The sequence below is a fragment of the Lissotriton vulgaris genome, chromosome 1_1 (genome assembly GCF_964263255.1).
Source record: "Lissotriton vulgaris chromosome 1_1, aLisVul1.2, whole genome shotgun sequence".
Lineage (NCBI taxonomy): Eukaryota > Metazoa > Chordata > Amphibia > Caudata > Salamandridae > Lissotriton > Lissotriton vulgaris.
Window position 1 is genome coordinate 444175604 of NC_141685.1, and position 17292 is coordinate 444192895.

At 51.2% G+C, this 17292-nt stretch overlaps 1 protein-coding gene across 6 annotated transcripts in view; it reads left to right on the forward strand.

Moving 5' to 3' along the window:
- PATJ (PATJ crumbs cell polarity complex component) overlaps positions 1-17292 on the forward strand; it is a 1366227-nt gene that overhangs the window by 186475 nt on the left and 1162460 nt on the right. For all 6 annotated transcript variants that reach the window (XM_086953328.1, XM_086953320.1, XM_086953345.1 and 3 more), the window contains exon 12: positions 16531-16665. In XM_086953328.1, the coding sequence (XP_086809454.1) occupies positions 16531-16665 (135 nt within the window). The remainder of the gene's footprint in view (positions 1-16530; positions 16666-17292) is intronic.

The window sequence follows — 17292 nt, forward strand, 5'->3', positions numbered from 1 at the left end:
GGCATCTAAAAACCTTGAGGCCAGCCAATAACTTCAAAAAGCTTGGCATGACCAAAAGGCTGTCCTTACTGTTTACCAGCCTGGACAGAAGGTGTGGGTGTTGGAGCCAGCTCTCAAAGACAAATGGTCAGGACCCCATACTATCATTGAACAGAAGGGAGATGTCACCTACCTGGTGGACCTTGAAACTCCCAGGAGCCCTCACAGAGTACTTCATATAAACAGGCTCAAGGCATTTGTTGACAGGGAGGACATGGGCTTGCTCATGGCCACAGATGAGGGGCAGGAGGAAGAGAGTGACCCTCTCCCAGACCTGCTCACTCAGAACCCTGATGATGGGTCAGTAGATGGTGGTCTTTTCTGACAGCCTCTCTGAGCATCAGCAAAAGGATTGCAAACAGGTTCTTCAATCCTTTAGACAAATGTTCTCTCTGACACCCAGTCAGACAAACTGGCGCACCCATGAGGTGGACACTGGTGACAGTCTGCCTATAAAGAGTAAAATCTACAGGCAACCTGACCACATCAGGGACTGCATAAAGAAAGTAGTACAAAAGAGGTTGGAATTGGGAATCATTGAACCCTCAGAGAGCCCTTGGGCTAGTCCTGTAGTTCTAGTGCCAAAACCTCACGCCCAGGATGGTAGGAGAGATATGAGGTTTTGTGTAGACTACAGGGGTCTCAATGCTGTCACTAAGACAGATGCCCATCCAATACCCAGAGCAGATGAACTCCTAGATAAATTGGCTTCTGCCAAATTCTTGAGTACATTTGACCTAACAACTGGCTATTGGCAGAACAGGTTAGCTGAGGATGCCAAGGCCAAAACAGCATTTTCTACCCCAGGAGGTCATTACCAGTTTGTGGTGATGCCCTTTGGATTGAAAAATGCACCTGCCACTTTTCAAAGGCTGGTGAACCAAGTTCTTACTGGGTTGGATGACTTTTGTGCAGCATATCTAGATGATATTGCTGTCTTCAGCTCCACCTGGGAGGATCACCTGATCCACCTGAGGAAAGTTTTGTAGGCCCTGCAAAAGACAGGCCTCACTATCAAGGCTACTAAGTGCCAGATAGGGCAGAGTCAGGTTGTGTTCCTGGGCCACCTTGTAGGTGGGGGCCAGGTTCATCCATTGGAGAGCAAGATACAGGCCATAGAGGACTGGGCTCCTTCAACCACCCAGACACAGGTCAGAGCTTTCTCGGCCTGTCTGGTTACTACAGGAAATTTGTCAGAAATTATGGGACAATTGTGACCCCTCTTAATGACCTGACAAGTAAGAAGATGCCAAAGAAAGTTCAGTGGACAGTTAGCTGTCAAAAGGCATTTGATGACTTAAAGGAGGCCATGTGCACTGCACCTATTCTCAAGAGTCCAGACTACTCCAAAACTTTCATTGTCCAAACAGATGCTTCTGAGTTGGGTATGGGAGCTGTTCTATCTCAACTGAATAATGATGGTCATGACCAGCCCATTGCTTTTATAAGTAGAAGGCTGACCCCTACAGAGAAACGTTGGTCAGCTATTGAGAGGGAGGCCTTTGCTATGGTTTGGGCCCTGAAGAAGTTGAGGCCATACTTATTTGGAACTCACTTCAAGATTCAGACAGACCATAAGCCCCTCTTGTGGCTAAATCAAATGAAGGGTGAAAACCCCAAACTTCTTAGGTGGTCCATTTCCCTACAGGGGATGACTTTACAGTGGAGCACAGACCAGGGGCTGACCATGGCAATGCAGATGGTCTCTCCAGGTATTTCCACTTAGAACAGGAAGACTCACCTGGTCAAGGTTAGTTTAATGTCCCTAAGTTTGGTGGGGGGGGGGTTATGTAGGAGAATAGGGTCTGCAATCCTATGGTCACCCCAGATTTTTGCTCTGATTAGCAGGCCCACAGCCAGGGAAAGTCATAAACCAGTGGGTTTATGACTTTCCCTGGCTGTGGGCCTGCTAATCAGACCCACAGCCTAGCTGTTCTCTCTCTAAATTGACATCCATGTACTTTAGGTGCATTTACCAATTGATATTGGGTCACTCTTGTAAGGCCTTGTACAGTGTACCATAGGTACCCTGGGCATAAGTGAACCCAAGGCCTACCAGGTGCTACAGCCTGTATTATGCCACCCGGGCTGGCCATCCAAATCTGACACAACTGGCTGATCAATCAGCTGGGGCAAGGTGGTGTAATCGCCCTTTGCTATAGATATAGTATACCTATATCTAAACCTAAAATAAACACATATACTCCTATAAGTCACTCCTATGGCAGGCTTTAACAATCCTGGAGGCAGAGTGCTTGGAATTATGTGAGATAGTGCCTGGCATGAGCTGAGCCTGTCTGCAGCTTTCGGAACCAAGTCCTTTAGCTGTTTCCATGATAACGCTATACCATATACTCTTAAGTGCACTATAATCCTCGCGGTTATTGCTAACTTTGGCATAGCATTATCAAAACATGTCGAGTAAGGTGTCATACAAATTGGAATACTACCCCCTAGCCAATTCTGGCGACGGGGGGTAGCATTCCACCCTTTTAGAGGGACACAACATGTATGTAACTGTGAACCCCGGTTAAAGTTAACTCGAGCCTGAGCATCACAAAATGGATGCTGCCACCACAGACACGAGTCTGACCTCCTGCTGCTGGGAGTCCTTCCAGCGAGGGAGGCCTGGACAAAGGGTTTCCTGCCTTGGGAGGTGCTAGCACCACCCCAGACAGGATTTTGTGTATTGGGTAGGACAGGCCTGAAAGGAATGAGACATGCCTGGGGCACACAATGTGCCCTGTGCATACACCGGCTCAAACCAGTTGCTGGGGCACTCCAGCCCCAGCTCTGGCGTGAAACCGGACAAAGGATAGGGGGTGTAACCACCCCCCTTCCTGGTCCCACCCATAGGAGGGACCTAGTGATAGTACAGCCCCTTTAGCAGAATAAAGGTAGGAGCTGGTCCCATTCCAAATTAGATTAATCCTGACTTGAAACTTTACAAGAAGAAACTCTGGACTTCGACGTTCTGCTCCTCAGAAGACTGAAGAAATCTCCCTTGTGGCCAAGGAGTGACCACCCTGCACAAGCAGGCACCATCAAGCGTTCCAGCGGTTCACTTTGTCGTCTTCCCTGGTGGATCCAGACTCCAGAGCCCGACGAGACCTTGACTTCCAGACCTCTCCGACCTCAACTCACATCTGCAGCACAGCTGAGATCCATGAGTGCGACGAGACACGTGACACGTGGGACCGGCCATCTTGAAGAAACTGCACTCCGCTTCCAGAACGACTTCAGAGGAATCCTCGATGAAGTGCTTTGGGGATTGAGAAGCCCCTGCCCCGAGCAGCTCCTGCACAGAAGATCAGCCCTCCAGCATCCACGAGATCTGCGTGGGGCCCTTTTGCTTGATTGCTGCTCGACGCGTTGTCTGGTCACTTGCCGGCTGGCTAGTGGCCTCCTAGACGACGATCCTTGAAATCCACACCGCTGGTCTGGTTGCTCCAGACTGGCCCTTGCTTCCCTGCAAAGCAGAAGCACCCCGGACCCTCCTGGTCCGCACCAGACGCCTTTTCCACTCACCACGTGGGTTGCCTTTGCCAAGGCCTGTTGATGCCGAATCCGGAACCAACACCGCCGACAGCAAGAGCCTGCGTGGGACAGATCGTGCCTCCATCCTGGTCGTCGAAGACAACTCCTGGTCCACGTGGCTGCAGAGTCAAGCGTCCACTCTCCACCTGATCGCGTCAACAGCATCTGTTTCCTTCCTGGTTCCACTCCAGTCACTGGCTAGTGACTTTGAACATTGTCCCTTCTGCTTTCAGGTCTTCATCTTCCTTGATCCACCCTTGGATCACTCCGGACAGCTTCCTCCTGGTCGCCTGCAGCATCTTTCTTCAATGCTCCACAGACTTCAACGCGGAAACCCAACACACTTTGACACCTATGCACCCGCAGCCCGTGGGTGAGGTAACAAGAGCATTTCGGTGCTCAAGGGTAGATCAACTCTCCTGGTGTCCAGATTTCCAGTCAATTTAGCCCTAACTAGTCAGAACTGTCGGTACTCACCTTTTTCGTAAATTGTACTGTCCATTGACTTTGTTACGCATCTCGCGTGTGAGTTCACACTCTGCACACGCGTCCCGTGGGCCTCCTATTACTTACCTAAGGTTAGGGTAGTGTAGTCCCAGCGATCCTACAGCCTCTGGACAGCTCCATTCCTTTTATCGACTTTCTCAACCCACTTACGTAGTATATGGTATAGTATAAGGGTACCGGTCTTGGCAGTCAGAACTTGTGTGATATGGCTGCCGTACAATAACTAATTCGAAATGCCTACTTGTGGGGGGCATGGCTGGCATCATACCATCCAAGCTCTAGAGGCCACCGCTGACTCCTGGTCGCTACCTGAGCTCCTAAACACTCATGTAAAGGTGATTAGACAGACTCTATACTGAGGAGCGAGGGAGGCCAAGGAAAACACGCTGTGCAGCACCCTGTTGGTGGTTGTGGAGCCAAAGGCCTGACACTCTGTGGCGCGTCATTCAAGATGGCGGGCGGCAGACTCAGAGACAATTGAGGAGTCCGGCTGCCCTGGGGTGAGATGCATTAGGAGGACATGGGGTAGGGACTTGGCCCCTGAGAGGTGCAGCCTTGCGAGGCAGGAAAGAAATTGGTGGGCCGCTGGAGAGGCTAGCTGTTCTTGTGCCCCCTGTGATGGGCCTTAGGCCCTGGCGGGTCCCCTAGCTCCCTCCTCTACCAGGAAAATGGGGGAGAGAGATTGGGCTGTGGGTGCTACCTGGCAGGAGTGTGTGGCCTGGGCGAAGGTGGCCCTAGTGCGACTTTCAGGCTGGCGTTGTTGCCTAATGTCTCCCAGAGTGCGGTGTGGGCCACCTCGCATTCCCCCTTGGAATGAGCACCAGGCAGCACTGAAACACTGGATTGGGTTCTGATGTGCTGTGAGAGTAGATTTGATAAGGCCAGCTGAAGTACAGCTCTGTGACTTTTTCTCTTGCTGGCACACCGGCCCCCTCTTCCCTTGCCTAGCGGTGACTACTCCTGAGGAAGCTGTATGGCCTGGCAGCTTTGGCCCCCTGGTGCCTAAAGGGCCGAGACCTAGGGTAGGCAACAGCTCAGAGTGAAGTGCCAACACCAAGCTCTCTAGCTTGCTCAAACCTAGTAAAGGTGCTGTGCAGATCATGATGTTCGATACAAGTGCCGCTGGAATGTGATCGCCACTCACTGATACGTTTCTGCCTCAGGTTGATCTGAGGTACCTATGTAACGCATACTAATGCCTTGCATTTGTCAGCTAAAAATTCTGAAATGGTGACTGGATGATCCAGTGTACATGCAGCTGGGCCCACAACACTAGTCATTATTCACTGGCCCCCTTCTTGCGATGCAGGGACAGTTCTCTTGCATATCTACTCCCCCACCTGACTTGAGTGAGTGTGCTGGTCATATCAGGCGGAAGAGCGATCGAACATTCTTGGGCGCACGAAGAGCGTACGAGATACAGGAGATGGATGTGAGGTTCCCTGTCTGTTACATTACAAAGATAGAGATGTGATCCTGCAGAAAGCTTAAGAGGCCTAGCGATTTCACCTAAAGAATGCTGAAGTGGCAATATTCCCAGACTATACATTGGTAGGTAAGCAAGAGGGGGTATCTTTTCTTGCCGTTAAGAAGGAATTGAGAAGGGTGCTTTTGTTCCCTGTCCTCCTCAAAATTATGGTTGATGGCCTAACATTGTTTTTTAATGACCCGCCGGTGGCTTGGGACTGGTAGAGGCCTATGAAAATTAACAGACCGGGAACAGAACCCGGGTTATCAAGACCAAAGTGGCAGCACCAGGGGACAGATGGAGACGGAGAGGGAAAGGGAGAGAGTGGCAAAAATTGATGCAACGTCCTCACTATGAAACTTGCTGATGCAATCCCCTGAAAGCCCCCGCTCAACCTCCTCCTCCTCCAAGAGTGTGGACTCTTAGGACTCTTCCAGAGAACCTTGCCACTGGGCCATTGCTGACGCCTAGGACAGCAGATTACCTTTAAACTTCAATCATCCTTTGAGACTTAAAGAGTTCCTACTGGTGCTCCTCGCTGCAGAGTTGGGATAGGGCTTGGGCCCGCAATGCTTTGTCCCTTTTGAGTAGATTGATTGGGCTCCATAGTTGATTGAGATGATGGTTTCCTCAAGCTCCGGTGGTCGACCCCCGACGGAGAGGGATCCGGTATTCTCCTGTGAGGGAGTCAGCGCAGGATGGCCTTCATGATGGATGCTTGTGATGCTAGTGATGCTACCCCCTCATGGGAAAACCGACGTACAGCATCGTGGTATTATGGGGTTTGGTTCACGCTGTTTAGTTTGACTCTTTTTTTCTGGTCATGGAGCTGTTGCTACTCTGACCAAGGGAGTGGGAGTTGGGGACTGTTTTTTTTTTTTTTTTTGGTTAAATTTCTTTATTGGGAGTTTTTCTTTGCAAAGTACACAGTTATACGTTTTGCATTAGTACATGAACACAGGGAAAAAACAGGCTGACGGTCCACTGCAACGTACTACAAAACATCCATCCTGCCTTATGTCATGTAACTCCAGCAAAAGATAGCATACGTACATGGATACTACATCCCCAGTGGACTAGCACATGTGTTAGCGGACTAACCATTGTCCAGTGCCTGTTTGTGTCTGTTTCCATGAGAAAACAGAAGGATACTTAGTCCCCCACTCTAACTCCGTAGACTTCTGTAGTAAATACTCCTACTTTTGTTCCCAATAAATATGAACTACTGCTGTAGGTGTCAGGGGGGTGAACAAAGAACATTTTAACTGGGGGAGAAAGGGAATGAAAAAGGGGATCCGGGGGTGCGCGCTGTGTTGTGGTAATCGTCTATCTCTCAGGGGGGTTGCAGTTCAGTTATGGAGCTTCTGTGCCATCAGTGGATCAAGGAATGTTACTTCCTAGGGGTGTTATCGCCCCAATTCCGGGTCATACCTCCTGTCTATGGAGATCGTACATTATGGTCGGTCCTACTCCTCTCTCCGCTATGACGCGCCTTCACCTTCTTGTGTCATCACGGACAGGGGTAGGGTTAGAGATGGAGATTGAGTAGCTCCAGGAGAGCCATCTTGTGTAGTTTCCTGCGTGAATTGGAACATGAGTTGCGCCCATTCCCCTCACTTCTTCATCCCTTATCGTTTCTTCTTCCGCCGCCCCCCATTTTTTAACCGCGCCTATCCAGGCTGCTTCCGGGGCCCTGCCGGAGCCCTCCAGTGCTTGGCTATGCCTCGTTTCACCAGAAGTATGATCAGGGACGCAAATCTGCACTGTACCTTTTCTGTCTTACGCCTATGGAATATCCCCAGAGCACATGCCTCCCATGTGTCTACCTCCGTGAGATGAACCGGCGCCCCTAGCACCTGATGGACCTTACCCCAAAAAGATTGGATTATCGTACAGGTCCAAAACATGTGTTTGAAGTTCGCCTCAGGTATGTGGCACCGGGGGCAGGCGAAATGTGTATCCGGGTAGAATCGGTGTAGCCGATGCCGCGTTAAGTATGCACGATGCAGAATGTTAAATTGGATGTTTTTGAAGCGTGCGTTCCTCAAAACCTTTTTGTTGTATTCCAAAGCGTTTTCCCACTCCTTGTCATGAAGCACTCTCCCTATCTCGTCCTCCCACCTCTGCCATAGGGTGTGCCACATGACCAAGTGCCTGCCCACCACCATCCGTAAAGATTGTATGTAAAACTGGGTCTGTCGGTGGTTCCCCCTCCGTGAGGTCCCAACACTGGTGGGCGATATCTACTAACCGCCTATGTACCGGAAATTGTCCCGGAGGGAGACCGTAGTTGTCCATCATTTGGGCGTATGTTTTCAGTTGCCCATCTTCAAACAAGGATTCCACCTCCGTCACCTCACACTCTGTCCAAATCCTGAGGGCTCCTGAGGTATAATGGCTCTTCTGAAGTGGGCAACCGACTAAGGGGAGCAGCGGAGAATGGAGCGGAGGACCCTTTGACATACGATGTATGCGCATCATACATTTGCGGTCAATCAATACCTGAAGGGAGTGTGTACGCGATGGCCTGGTACCTGGCATCAACAGTCTCTGAATAACCGGAAGTGATATCCGACCCTCTTCATTATATGTTTCTTCCACATACCGTTCCGCTGTCCAATGAGACAACCATTGAAGTTGCGTTGCCAGGAAATAAGCATCAAAGGAGGGGGCCCCCAAACCCACTTGCGTGGTGGGCAGGTAGAGGGTTTGCATGGCTACTCTGTGCCTGCCGCCACCCCATATCTAAGTCACAAGCAGTGTTTCTAATTCCCAAAAGAAGGAGCGAGGCGGTATCACTGGAATATTAGCGAAGGAATATAACAATCTAGGAACCATAATCCTCTTCGCCAGGGCCACACGTCCTATGGGGGCCAAGGGTAAGGTTTTCCAAAAGGAAACTGCAGCTCGAAGCCCAGCTAATGTTTTTGCAGTGGTTCCCTTCATACAGGTGCTCGGGTGAATGGTACAGACTTACCCCCAGATATCGAGGTGCCGCTGCGCTCCACTCAAGTGTTTGGGGTCCAATCCTTATCACCGAGGGGGCTAGATGAGGGCTAAGAGGAAAGACCGTTGATTTGTCCCAGTTGACTTTAAGTCATGAGACTTCTGCAAATCTTTGTTAGATTGCCCAGATCGGCGTTAGATAACTGGTGATATCTTTCACATATATCAGGAGATCATCAGCGTATAACGATACACTGTGTACTGTGTCCGCAATTGGAATGCCCCAGGCCTCCCCCCCTGTCTCAGTCTAATGGCTAGGGGTTCCACTGCCAAGTCGAAGAGGAGGAGGGGACAGGGGGCAGCCCTGTCTCGTCCCCCGCTCCACCTGAATCAGAGTTGAAAAGTACCTTCACACTCATACCCTGGTGGTGAGGCCCCTGTAGAGGAGGTGCGTGTACGCCAACAAGTTCGGGCCAGCACGTACTTTACGGAGAACCTCAAAAAGATATGGCCATAGCAGTGTATCAAAGGCCTTTTCGAAGTCCAGTATTAGGCTCGCAGCTTGTGGGAAGAGTTCCCGTGCCCTATCCTGTATATGGAAGAGCCTCCATATATTTTGCGACATGCTTCGCCTAGGCAGAAATCCATTCTGGTTTGGGTGGATCAGTTGAGGCAGTACCTGAGTATATCGATCCGTCAGTATCTTCCCCAGGATTTTACAGTCCGCATTTAGTAACGTTATGGATCTGTACGAGGCCAGGAGAGTGGGATCCCTGTGTGGTTTAAGAAAGGTTACCAGGGTAGACTCCCTCAGCGAACCAGGGAGTTCCCCACTCTGTAGCTCCTCATACATGGTGACCAGCTTGGGGGTCAACTGACCCGAGAAAGTGGTATAATATTCGAGGGGACAGCGGTTCCTGCCCGGCGCTTTACGTCGTGCCAGGGTCCTGTTCGTGTTAGTGATGTCTGGGGATTTTATCTTTGCTTCCAACCCCTTTCTCTCCGCCTATGGGATTTCTGGCAGCGGCATAGAGTGGAAATACTGGTCCAACACTAGTTGTCAGACCAGTGGTGGGGTACTGTATATTCCTGCATAATAATCACAAAAAGTGCCCAGGAACTCTGTGACTGTTTAAGGGTGCCTGTCGTATCTATCAGTGCTGTGACGGATGGCATGGTCGTGTCTTTTTTCGCGAGCCGGGCTAAAAGTGTACCCACCTAGTTCCCTTCCCTATCTACCCGGGCGGCGTATGCTCTAAAATTATATTTGCGAAGGTCTCAGTTTCAGCATATGATGTTTTCGCTGCCACCACCTGTTCGGGGGTTGCATCTCCCTGATCCATGCTCTTCGTTAGCTCTGCCAGTTGCGTTTCCCCTACCTGCAATGCCTGCTCTAACACTTTCTGTACTCCCACTATGCGTTGAATACAGTGTCCCCTTGCCTCTACTTTAAATGCATCCCATTCCAGCAATCGAGACGATGCTGTGCCTGTGTTTAGTGTAAAGTGGTCCTGGATATGTTCGCCGTGCACTTGATTGAAAGCCGGGTCTGTGAGGCATTCCCGGGGCAATTTCCACGTGGGTACCGGAGGGTGTGGCGCTCTCCATCTAAGGAGTACGGTATGAGCGTCGTCGTCCGACAGGACTCTACCTACATACTCAGAATGTTCTATCTGGGGGAGCTGTGGTGTTGAACAGAGAAATCGGTCCAGTCTCTCTCTAAGATTGTGTGGGGCGGAGAAAAAGGAGTATACCTTGAAGTTTGAGTTCCTGTCTCGCCATACGTCAACGAGCTCCCAGCCGGTAACCCAGTGTTTAAAATGTTCTGTCTGTTTCAATGCAGGTGAATGTGCCGGTGGGAGATGTGATTTGTCCAACTCTGTATTTAGATCACAATTAAAGTCTCCTCCCAACAGCCAGGGCATTACCGTGTATTGTGCTAACGCTCCAGTGAGGCGGAACCAATACTGTTCCTGCTCTACATTAGGGGCAAAAAGGCTTCCAATCAATATTTCTCTACCCTCTAAGTGGCCCGCCAATAGGGAGTATCTGCCCTCCTTATCCACCAGCCTGGATTGTTCACTAAAGGGGATCCCTGGTCTGATCCAAATTAGGGTTCCCCTGGCAAAGGAGGAGTACGTTGTGGCACAAACAATACCCGGCCATTTTTTGCGATGGCGATCTACCTCTACTGCCGTGAGGTGAGTCTCCGGCAGGAGGACTATCTGCGCCTGCTGTCTCTTCATTTAGGCTTAGATCGTGTACCTCTTGCTTGCTGTGTGCATGCCCCTGACATTTAATGTGATGACTTTCAGCTCTGTGTTGGAGATTCCAGTCGCCATCACTCCTAGTGTTGGGACCCTGAGTCACTCTATGTGATGCTCCTAGTGTCATTCGTGCCACTCTCCTAACTAAGTGCCTATCTCTGCTAACCAACCCTACTTTCTGAATAGTGCATGTGCTCACCCCTGGGGAAATTAAGGAACAAGAAAACAGGGAGGGGGTAATGAAGATCATCAGGAAACATTCCCAACTAATAGGGCCTATCACTCGAGGCGATACGTCCAAACTGCACGTCATGTGCCAACTTTAGCTCGTTCCGTAGGGGGAAGTGGTCGTCAGCCACCGCCTGCCACCGTTGCTGCTGCAGCCCGCTCATTGTCTACGTAGTGATGGTGCCTAATCATTTTCTGGGTAGTTGCCGCCTTCCGTTGCAGTTCCGCAGCCAGCTCAGCCTTTGAGCCCATCTAGATCAGGATTGGTCGCCGGGGCACCCTTTTGGCTCGGAGCCAGTATCCATTGTTTCGGGGGGCATGTGGGGCACGGAGAGCACCCCCCCCCCCCCCCCCCCCCCCCGGAAGCATGCTGTGTCAAACTGGGGGTATCAAATCAGGATGTCTGCTGTCTGAGGAGTCCCCATCGGTGGTGTCACTGAGCCATCTCCGAGAGTCTTCCTGTCACTGCCCTCCTCTTCCGACGTGAAGATGTGCGGGTCTCTCTCGCCATCCGATCTGTCTCCTGGGGGCACCAAATCCGCGACCGCTTGAATCGCCCTCTGTCGTTCTGCAATGATTTGCGTAAGATCTGGCTAGTTTTTATTAGAGGAGTCGGAACGTGAGCTAAACTGAGTAAGCGTGGCTTTTTTTTGTCGGCGGCATCGATGGCTCGATGACTCCGGAGGCCGCACCTTCTTGGGATTGTTCAAGCCAGAGAGATGTTGTTCGATCCAGTTGCTAGCTTCCGCGGGTCTGAAAAGAAATGTGTGGTCCCATCATGCATGATCTTGAGGCGGGCCGGAAAGAGGAGTGCCTATTGAACATTCTTCTGGCGCAAAGTGCGTTTGACTGCCAGGTAGGTGGATCTCTGCTGCTGGACTGCCCGTGAGTAGTCTGGGAATAGCATAACTTGCTTGTCCTCCATTCGGATTATTCCATGAAGTCTTGCTGCTTGAAGGATGGCATCCCTATCTTGATAGTGGAGCAGTTTTAGGAGGAGTGGACAGGGTGGTGACCCTGGAGGCAGCCTGTGGGCCGGTACCCGATGCGCCCTTTCAATGGAGAAATATGGGGTCAGGTCTTTAGCCGGCCTGAACTTCGCGATCCATGTTGCTACGCAGCTGAGAGGGTCAGTCCCTTCCACTCCTTCCGGTAGGTTAATGATGCAGATATTGCTTCTTCGGGACAGCCCCTCCAAGTCATCTGTTCTGGCCTCGAGGATCTTCACCCACGCTTGCAGGTCTTTCAGGGTGTTGTGTTGTTGTTGTAATTTCTGTTCCAAGGAGTGCAGCGCTTTTTCCTTCTGTTTTACTTTGTCTGCGAGCTTCCTGTGGTCGTCTTGGAGCAGATTGAGGTCCGTGACTAGCTCCCCGAACTTCTGTTCCATGGTTACTCGCGATTGCTCAATTGCCTCCAAGATTTTGTCTAGCTTGCGTGACATTGAATCTGTGCCCGTGGGCTTCCCCTCTTGGCTGCGTGTTGGTAGGCGTCGGGGATATTGCTCTTGGGGGGCCTCGGAGTCTGTGTAGAGCCCGCTGCACGTGATCGCCCCATGGTAGTCCAGGCTCGAGCTGGCAGCCACCAGTGGTCTTCTGCGTGTCTCTTTGTTAGCTACCGTCTGTATACTCACCGGGTATACTTGTGGCTGTCCAGGGTCGCACTGGCTACTTCCACTTGTCCTCCGGCCTGTGTCTCGGTATGGCCACTGGGTTGAGCGGGAGGTTCACTCACCCCTCCGGTTCCACGCCTGCTGTAGTCCGTGGGAGCCCACTGGTAAGCTAGGCACTCAGCCTCATTGCCCCTAGATTCTGTTCTCTCTCCTACAGTCTGTTTTCCCCAGCACTATATAGAGGCCTCCAGGATGTGTGGCCCCCGCTCTCCGCACAAACCCCTACAGAAGCGGAGGTCCGCCCCCCAGTTTGATGCACCCCGGCCACCGCAGTGATCTCTGTCGCCGTTGTCCTGCTCTTCACCCCGGGCCCGCACCCCCCTTAGGCTCAATGGGGACGCGTGCTATTGCCAGTGGTGTAGTCTGCCTTCAGCCCAGGTGAGTCTACTAGTCCATCCCTGTTCAGGCCGCCATTGCTGTCCCCAGCGCCATCTTGTATCGCCAGTCAGAGAGGTGAGGCCACAGCTATGGATTGGACCAAGGTGACAGCTGTGGCTAGGGCTATACCGTCCGGTCCCCTCGTATGCAGCCGACCACTATGCTCGTATGTCCAATCCTCCCCACCCCCTTTCCAGTGCGCCTCAGGACCTAGCGCCGTGCCGGGGGAGGGGTTGAGTTCACGCTGCGGGGCTTCATGTCTGCTCTCTGATCCCAACGGCCGGAGTCCCCGGCGTGCAGCCTGGGAGCCCGTAGACACCCCCTGCAGCACCCTCACCTGACTGCCTCTGCTGGGAGCCACTGGGTCTCCAGCTGGACACCTCACCGCAGGTTTTGCCTCTCCGCTCGGCTGGTCTCCCCCAGCAGTCTCCTCGCTGCCTCAGGATCGTTCAGGGCCCGCCAGCCACCGCCATTTTACAGCCGCAACCTTCTCAGAGCCACCAGCGCCGCCTCAAAGACCTCCGCGGCCGCTCTCTTCCTGGTCGGAGGCTTGAAGGTTCGGATGCTGGCGAAGCTGCAGTTCCAGCAGGTGGAAGGCCAGTGGGTACGCTTCGGGTTGGCAGAAAGCAGGTGTGTGATCGTCCGGGGTTGAGCGCGTGGAGGGTGCTGGCATCATAGTGGTGTCGGGCGTCGTGGCGACCGCGGGGCCTGGGGTCCTGGCCCTGGGCGCGGTCCATCCGCACCAACCGCCTGCTCTCCTGGACCGATATCAACGACAACGACACCATCAAGATCATGAACAGCATCCACTATGGATCTCAGTCAGACCCATGACCACGCCATATCTTCAACAAAGCCAGTACAACCATTGCACCCCACCTCCGGAAAGTCATCAACATCTCCTTCGAGACAGCAACCTTCCCAGAGAGCTGGAAGCATGCTGAGATCAACGCCCGACTCATGAAACCCAAGGCAGACCCCAAGGACCTCAAGAACTTACAGCCCAATTCCCTGCTCCCGGCGAAGGTCATCGAGAAAAACCATCAACAAAAAACTGACCCGCTACCTCGAGGAGAACAACATCCTGGACCCTTCCCAGTCCGTATTCTGAAGCAACCACAGCACCGAAACTGCACTCATCGCTGCCACTGATGACATCAGGACCCTGCTAGACAACAGGGAAACCGCAGCCCTCATCCTCCTGGACTGGTCAGCCGCCTTCGACACGGTCTGCCTCCGCACACCATGAACACGCCTCCACGACGCCGGGGTTCAAGAGAAGGCCCTGGACTGGGCCACCTCCTTCCTCTCCGGCAGAACACAGAGCGTCCGCCCCCCTCTGCTCCGAAGCTACCGAAATCATCTGCGGCGTACCTCAGGGATCATCCCTCAGCCCAACACTGTTTAACATCCACATGGCACAGCTCGCCCCCGTCGCCCGGCTACACGACCTCAACATCATCTCCTATGCCGACGACACCCAGCTGTTTTTCTCCCTCACCAAGGACCCCCACACCGCCAAAACCAACCTCCACGAAGGAATGACGGCCGTCGCCGAATGAATGAGGAGCAGACGACTGAAGCTGAACTCGGACAAGACGGAGGTCCTCATCCTTGGATCCACCCCTTCGGCCTGGGATGACTCCTGGTGGCCGACAGCACTGGGAACAGCCCCAACACCCACCGACCACGCACGCAACCTAGGGTTTATCCTCGAATCCACCCTCTCCATGACGAAGCAGGTCAATGCCGTCTTATCCTCCTGCTTCAACACCCTCCGCATGCTCCGCAGGATCCACAAGTGGATCCCCACCAAAACAAGAACTGTCACCCAGGCCCTCGTCAGCAGCAGATTGGACTACGGAAACGCCCTCTATGCAGGAGCCTCGGCCAAACTCCTGAGACGGCTTCAACTCATCCAGAACGCCTCTGCACGCCTGATCCTGGACATCCCTCACCACACCCCACCTGAGAGACCTGCACTGGCTCCCCATCAACAAGAGGATAATCTTCAAGCTCCTTACCCATGCACACAGAGCACTCCACAGCACTGGACCAGCCTACCTTAACAGACGACTCAGCTTCTAAACCCCCACCCACTAGCTCGATCCTTAGACCTCGCCCTCGCTAGGGTCCCCCGCATCCGAAGAGCGACCTCTGGCGGCAGATCGTTCTCCCACCAAGCTGCCAAGATCTAGAACAGCCTTACCAGTTGATGTCAGCGAACGGTTGCAGTATACTAGCATTTGTCGAAGTGCCCTTGATTTGTTTTTATTTGAAGTTTGAACTGATATTATGCCTGTAGGCTTGTGGCAGTAGAGCTATCAGAAATATTGTGCCACGCATAATATGCAAATTTGCTTTCCATGTCGCCAACAATTTGCATACTTTGCGGTCTTAGAAATGAGGAATGTGGAGAAGTGTGGCTCAATGATTAGAGCGGCAGACCCTGATGCAGAGGTCTAGCCCGGGACCAGGGTTCAATTCCCTGCCTCGGCGGGTCTTTGGCTCAAAAATTCCACGGACCTGATAATTCTCGCCTCGGTGCTTATTCCAATCATGGAGTCCCACTCTGCAACTCTGGGCAATAGCTTGCTTAATCTCCACAACATCCCCCACAACGCTAAGGATGCCTGGCCTCCACCTTGGGGGTGCCCAGGAGTGGACGCCTCACAGGGAAAGCCAGGATGGGTTCCACAGCGGTATTTGTACAAGCGCCTTGAGACCCTTGCGGGTGAGTAGTGCGCTATACAAGTATCAATTTACAATTTTACAATTTACAATTTACAACCTTTGTGGCATAATGCATTGCATTCAGTAACAGCACTGTCTGGAATGTAACTGTATTTAGCTAACTTTACTATCAAACAGTAGATGAGAATGTTTGCCTTGTGCCAAAATCCACTTTGGCTTATTGCTGTGCATTATTCACGTATCTTACCGTGAGACTAATGGCCTGGGAGGGACTATTACGCCGTGTCCAGTAGCCTGCCTCCACCTTTTATTAAACCCCTTAACACCATCTGTGGCCCACTCCCTGTTATTGTATTATTGTCTTGGATTGTGTTTTTGGACGCACAAACCAGGGAGCCACATAGCGAAAATGGGGAAAAGGTGTGCTTTGTCAGGTATGGGTTCAACTCCTAAGGCAGCAGGAACCCGTCCTGCAGGAGAAGTCACCAGCGCAGGCAGCGGGGATCTGGGTTCGAGGCCTGCTTATTGTTACAAATACATAGTCGGCACCGCATGGAATTATGGTCGTTTGAAACATTTCTAATAACCATGGTCTTCTCAGTAAGTGGAATCACACTACTACACAGCTAGTGGTCCATAATACTTCTCACTTTAAGGAGAACTCGACTTGCCTGACTTTGTAATGGCACATTTGACCCCATCATCACTGGTCGATGAAATACAGTGTGATATCCTGTAGTGCATTTGCTCCTTGCACCTTCCTGTTAAGTAGATGTGTTTTTTTCTTCTTTGCACAGTTCCCCAACAGATTCGGTCCTCATTGCCACCCGGACCCGAAGAAATCAAAACTGCTGTTGCCCTTAAGAATGAAGACAAACAAGAGTTCAAAGATAATTTCGAAAATGGAATGAAACAGGACTTATGCGCCACAGGTAATTAAATGTGTTAATTTCCAAATGCAAAACAACTTTCTTTTTACTTGTCTTAAAGTTCGTAGAGTTACTATCAGAAGAAGGTAATAGTGCACGGTAGCACCTTAAAGCCTCATGCAACATTTGTCTTTTGTCCTTCAATTTGAATGAATTTTTGATTTAGACAGATTGTGATATCACAATAATCCAATATGTGCAAGCCTTACAACTGTTCATCTATTGTACTTAGTACGAAGCCAGCTTTAATCCATTTTAATTTTGATCTTCTCACCCCCTCCCATACTTCAGTGAAATATAGCCTGGTGTTCTTATGTTCAGAGGCATTAATGTGTTAATTCATTCATACATAATATTGTCTCTTTACCAGGTAGGTCGCCTTTTTGGATGTTCATTGTTAGCCATTAACAATGAAAAAATACCACTAATATGTCAATCTCAGCACACCTAAATACGACCTATTCTGTTTTTATAAAAGCATATATTTAATACAAATGTGTTTACTTGCAGGAAACAGTAAGCATGTTCAATAAAAAAAACTGCCAGTTTAATTTGTAAGTGCTATGACATGATCATATGGTCCTGAATTTACTATTACTGTAACCTTTTTTAAAGAAACGTAAGTGAGGG